At 47.0% G+C, this 6,000-nt stretch overlaps 1 protein-coding gene across 17 annotated transcripts in view; it reads right to left on the bottom strand.

Moving 5' to 3' along the window:
• Positions 1 to 735: 735 nt before the first annotated feature.
• TTC39A (tetratricopeptide repeat domain 39A) overlaps positions 736 to 6,000 on the bottom strand; it is a 57,820-nt gene continuing 52,555 nt past the window's right edge. For all 17 annotated transcript variants that reach the window (XM_063780504.1, XM_063780495.1, XM_016963040.4 and 14 more), the window contains 4 exons: positions 3,935 to 4,046; positions 3,426 to 3,540; positions 2,260 to 2,376; positions 736 to 1,701 (listed from right to left, as the gene is read on the bottom strand). In XM_063780504.1, the coding sequence (XP_063636574.1) occupies positions 1,578 to 1,701; positions 2,260 to 2,376; positions 3,426 to 3,540; positions 3,935 to 4,046 (468 nt within the window). In that variant the 3' untranslated portion in view covers positions 736 to 1,577. The remainder of the gene's footprint in view (positions 1,702 to 2,259; positions 2,377 to 3,425; positions 3,541 to 3,934; positions 4,047 to 6,000) is intronic.

The following is a 6,000-nucleotide window of genomic DNA, read 5'->3' as shown; positions in this document are numbered from 1 at the left end:
TTTATATATTAATCCAGACCCTTGGCAGATACTCATGTTTGTTAAATACAGCAATCCTAGAAGATTGGAAAGTTTAACTGGTTCTTCTCTCGTAGAAACTGCATTCATGCATTTGGGGAGTAACGTTTTCACAGATGAATATTTTTACGGTGTGCATGATTTTCCCTACGGGGAAATGGTTAGGTTGAAGTGTGCTGACATCAGAAAGTGAAGGGTAAAACCTGGTGTTGGTCATTGAACCTGATTTCTCACTTTAACAATCCTAGAGGTTGCAAATTCAGATGCTTTTAGGGGCCAGAAAGGTAACAGAAGTGTTTAAAGTAGCCTGGACTTAGCTCTAGCTGATTGTTGCCTCATGGCAACAATGTTGCTCAACAATGAGGCTCAATGTTGCCATTTTTGTTTGTTTGTTTTTAAATTACAGGCCAGGAACCAGATTCATCTGTAAAATCTCCCCATTTGTGAATGCTGGTAACTTATTCAAAAAGTTTAAAACATTGTGTGGTCTAAATAAAACATACATAGGCCGTGTGGCTTCTGATCAAGACTTTCTGCCCGGCCTAGGATTCATGCAACACATATTTTATTGAAATACATGATGCACGATCCCTTAAGGGCATAAATTTTATCACTTAAATATCTCTTTTCTCTTAACTGAGAATCTAACACATACACAACAGGTCAAGAATAACAGTTCTAAGAAAAATGCTGTCAGTAAGTAAATGTACCTTGGAGTGAAGTACAGAAGATTTTTATGTTTCATAAATTATTCCCAGTGGTTTCAGTTTGGCATACAGCAAAGATACAGACTGGATTCTGAGAACCTCCTGCCCCCCAAATTTCCTGGCTTTGGCATAGAAAGGGCTACACAGCTCTTCCATCAAGCCCTGGCATTTCCTACTGGTAGAGATTGATTTTTCTACAGAAGAGCTCAGATTTTATCTCACTAAAAAGACGTGCTTGATTTTTAAATTGGAAATTTACAAAAGGAGTGAAATGAAGTGTGAGTAGTAAGGTAGTGGGTGTCTGTGTACATCCTCGTGCCCAACCCCAGAAGCATTGAAGCCTGAGGCTTAGCCTCTCCCAGGCATTCCTCAGGTCCTCTGAAGGCCCTTCCGTCACATAAGCTGAGAACTTGCTGAATTTGAAAAGCAATTTGCCCTTTGGCATCATCATATAAAGAGATTTACCTCCAGATGATAATAGGTGAAGACAAAGACTTACAGGTGGTTGATTGTTGTTGGTTTTTAAAGCCAACTGTGATCCCATCAATGTATTTCTAAGGAAAATGTAAACTGTTCATATATTCTCTTAAACATCACAGTGAAAAGCAAGTACCCGTATGTGTGATAGGGCAGGCAGAGGGCTCCACCTGCTCTGCCCTTGGCAAAGGCCCTTGGCTACACTGGTGAAAATGCCAGCTCGGCTTCTGCACGGATACACTATGTTGTGCCATCCAACTGGAGCGCCGGTGGACCCCAAAGGCAGGGCAGGGCAGGGGGAGGGGATATTTTGAAATGTTTTCAGGAGCTCTGTCCAGCTGTCTCTGTCTTCCAGCCCGGAACTGCTGCACAAAGCTACAAGGACACTGATGAGACCATGGATCTGCTGCTGTTCTCTAGGGAAGACTTGGCTTGGAGTGTGGCTGCCTGGATTCGAAAGTGTGTCCTTGACTCCATGGAGTAATTCTTGTAGTTTTGCCTGGAATTGAGCAGCGAATCAGACACATGAGGCTGCCTGCTCCCAGAGATGCTTTTCCTCCTGTTTGAGCTGTATGAGCCCCACGAGCCAAGGAAGGATTGTAGAGAAATTAATGTGTCCAGAGAGAGTTGAGCCCTACCCAATGGGAGAGTTAACCAGAAGGGTTTGTGGCCCCTCATCCCTGGTATCATGGCCACTGGAACCACTCCTGGTCCTCCTGGGTTCCTAAGCTTGAAGGGGTGGTTTTAGGGAATAGACCCCTACCCTGGAAGGCAGGAGGCATGGGTCCTCACACAGCCATGCAGCTGGCTTCTGATGTGACCTTGGGAACTTACTTCCTGCCTCTGGGAGTCTAACTGCGCATTTATACATTAAGAAAGAAGTCTTCCTATGACAGGTGAGCGCTGGATTCCGAGGGACACAGGTCCACCCTCTGGACTGCCAGACTGGCCTTGCTAGCAACTCCACTCACTGCTGTCTGGGCAACTCTGTCCCCAGCCAGCTCCTGAGCTGAGTTCAGAGGGAGCAAAGGACAGACTGAGGTTACCCAAGCCTTACTTGGCAGATTCCAAAAGTTTGACGGCCTCTTCGTTTCTGTCTTGCTCCATAAGCAGCAGGGCCAGCTCCAGCAGGGCATTTGGGATCAAGTAGTGGTCATATTTAATCTTCTTTTCACTGCAGAACAGAGGACATGGCTCAGGTTCCTCCTCCTGAGCCTTTCCCAAACTGCATGTGAGGATTTCCTAACCCGAACTCCAATTTTGGGAGGTTCCCACTACCCAGCCCTAGAAAGGCTGGGATCCATAGCAAAGCCTTCCCATCCTGTACCTTGGGCTCCAGCTCCCTGACAACCTATGGCTCCTGTCATGTCCTTAGTCCAACGCCACCTAAGTCCCGACCTCCCTTTCTCCAGGTTGAATGGTTTATTAAACTGTAAAGTCTCCTGTCTCTGATCTACCCTCTCTGACCCGACCTCCATGCTGCCCTGGAGATATCCTTTTAAACTCCAAGTCCTCCTTGCCCGGTACCCTTTCTGGCTGTCTTCTTTGGGATACAATTTAGCCTTGTGAACAAAACATCCAGGCCCTTCTCATTCTATCCCTCCTTTTTCATCTTCAATCTTTTCTCTCTATGACTTCACCCAGGCAGGTAAAGACCCCAGCACCGTCACCCCAGCCTCAGATGTCTTTCCTGTGTCCATGCACTGGTGCATGCTGTACTTACTCCACTTCAAACCTGTCCTCCCTTGCTTTCTCTGCCTGATGAACTTCCCACTTTCAACATCAGCCTTGGAAAGCCTTTCCTGGTATCTCCCATTAAGTTTAGGTCCCTTCTTGGGGCACCTGCTGTCCTCTCCGCTTTCCTTTAGCATGGCCCTGACGAGCCTTGGTTGGGTTGCCTACAGCTTGCCATCTGTCACATTGCCCTCCCTGAGGGCAAGGATAGAGTCACCGAATTACAAACTCCAGGGGACACTGTTCACTCAAAACAACGTGGATGGACTCCTGTAGTCAGGCAATTTGGTGGCACTGGGAGGCTAGGTCTGAATTATCTGTACAGCTCCCGGCACAAGTCCTGGCACAGAGTGGACACTGGTTTAGTACCTGTGTGGTGAGTGGGGGTTGGCTAGGGTCAGCCACTGCAGTGGGCATGAGGATGGAGAAGCCCTGAATATTCTACCCAGGAGACTCAGACCCAGAAGGAGCAGCTGCAGAGGCACTTACTTGGCAGAGATGCTCCTAAAATTCTCCTCGGCCTCCTGGACACGGCCCAGGTATTTCAGACACAGGCCTTTCAACAATTTCACCAAGCACTCGTCATCCACTGAGTACTCGTTCTCTGAAAATAGGGATGTGAGGGAAAAAGACAGACTTGTTCATTTCTGCGGCAGTTACTTATGGAGCCCCCTACTTTGTGCTAGGTCAAAGGGACACAGGTAAATCAGACACAGTCCCTGTCCTCAGCAGGGGTCACATCTAAGAAGGAAAGGCAAATACTGAGACAATGACAATACAGTGAGGTCAGCACTGAAGGAAGCCCCAAGGCTGCAGGAGCCCAGAGGCTTTGACCCTACCAGGGGGACAAGGAACAGCTGCTTGGAGGAGCTCAGTCTAGAGAGATAAAGGAGAGTTGCCAGGGTAGGGAAAGGAGGAAGGACATTTTTGGCAGAGGGAAGCTTCAGCTGTAAAGACCTGACCTAGCATGGCAGGCCCAAGGGCCTGAGGGAAGTCACCTGGGCCTTTCTCCAGCATCTCTTCAGCCTTAGTGATAATCTCAAGTATCCCATCCGTGAGTTTCGGCTGCTTCCCAATCACGGCATAGCCGTTCCAGATGTACATCATTTCCTGAAGGCAGGGGGGCAAGTCAGTCCTAGGTTTCTTCCCTAATGGGGCCTCAGTTTTCCCATCTACAAAATGGGCAGTTCAGATCAGAGGTTCACTAAAGGACCTTCTAGCTCTAATCATCCATGACAGGTCTCAGTCAGCCTGTGAAGCTGTGGGCCTGAGGGGGTTATGGGAGCCTTATCATTGATTTCTTCCTGAGATCTCACCTTACCCCAGTGAAGATGTAAGATGGACCAATGTCCGTAATGTGCTGCTCATAGCTGCCCAAGTTTTCCAGCTATTTTCCTGCTCATGCCCTCCCTGAGTGCTATTATGTCCTTTCTCCCAACCTCTCTGGGGCCAAACACTTTCTGTCCTTTGAGGACCAGGCCATGCTCCATACACACATTTCAGGACAACAGAATTTAAGGCTATGTCACCTTCTCTTCTACTCCTAGTCTCCCAAAGCAATGGGCTAAATAATGACATTCATATTCCATTTCCTTTAGAATGAAGTTACCATCGAGACTCTTAAAACACATCTGATTCCTTTTATTCTTTTTCTTAGATTCTTTTTTTTTTAATTAAAAAAATTTGGGGGGGCCAGGCACAGCGGCTCATGCCTGTAATCCCAGCACTTTGGGAGGCCGAGGTGAGTGGATCACCTGAGGTCAGGAGTTCGAGACTAGCCTGGCCAACATGGTGAAACCCCATCTCTACTAAAAATACAAAAATTAGCCGGGTGTGGTGGCACACACCTATAATTCCAGCTACTCGGGAGGCTGAGACAGGAGAATCGCTTGAATCCAGGAAGCGGAAGTTGCAGTGAGCCGAGATGGCACCACTGCACTCCAGCCTGGGTGACAGAGACTCCGTCTCAAAAAAAAAGTCTTGGGGCCAGGTATGGTGGCTCACACCTGTAATCCCAGCACTTTGGAAGGCTTAGGCAGGTGGATCATAATCACTTGAGCTCAGGAGTTCAAGACCAGCCTGGGCAACATGGCGAAACCCCATCTCCACCAAAAAAAAGAAAAAAAAAAAAAATTAGCCAGGCATGGTGGTGCAAGCCTGGGGTCCCAGCTACTTGGGAGGCTTAGGTGGGAGGATCGCTGGAGCCCAAGAAATCTAGGCTGCAGTGAGCTATGATCACCCCACTGCATTCCAGCCTGGGTGACAGAGTGAGATTCTATCTCAAAAAAAAAAAAAAAAAAAAAAAAAAATTTCTTTTCACCGTGTCTTTGTCAGGCTATTGGTTCCTTTTGTTTGTTTGTTGTTGTCTCGACTGCCAGGAAGCTCAGAATACTAAATTAGGCTGAATGCAGTGGCTTACGCCTGTAATTCCAGCACTTTGGGAGGCTGAGGTTAGAGGATCTCTTGAGCCCTGGAGTTCAACACCAGCTTGGGCAACACAGTGAGATATCATCTCTACAAAAAAATAAAAATAGTAGCTGAGCATGGCGGTGCACACCTGTAGTCAGGAGGCTGAAGTGAGAGGATCCTTTGAGCCCAGGAGTTTGAGGCTGTGGTGAGCTGATATCACCACTACACTCCAGCCTGCATGACAGAGTGAGACCCCACCTCTAAAATAAATATTTAAAAATAAATAAAATAAAATAATAGTACTAAACTTTCATTCATAGTAACTGTGTTTGCTTAAATGAGCATTTCCTAAACTATCAAAGAAGGTAATGGATGTGAAAACACTTTGTAGCCATAAAGTTCTAGAAAGACATTATTGTTGTGGTTCTTGTTATGTTCTAGGAAGGGAATTTCAGTTTAGACCAGTATTTCTCAACTGTTCTGTGGTCCCAAGTTAGCAAATGTTTCATTCTATTTTATTTTATTTTAGAGACAGGGTCTCACTCTGTCACCCGGGCTGGAGTGCAGTGGCACTGTCACAGCTCACTGTAGCCTTGACCTCCTGGGCTCACGCGATCCTCCCACCTCAGCCTCCCAAGAAACTGGGACTACAGAT

Source organism: Pan troglodytes, chromosome 1 (genome assembly GCF_028858775.2).
Source record: "Pan troglodytes isolate AG18354 chromosome 1, NHGRI_mPanTro3-v2.0_pri, whole genome shotgun sequence".
NCBI classification, from domain to species: Eukaryota; Metazoa; Chordata; class Mammalia; order Primates; family Hominidae; genus Pan; species Pan troglodytes.
This window is presented reverse-complemented; position numbering and strand designations above follow the sequence as displayed.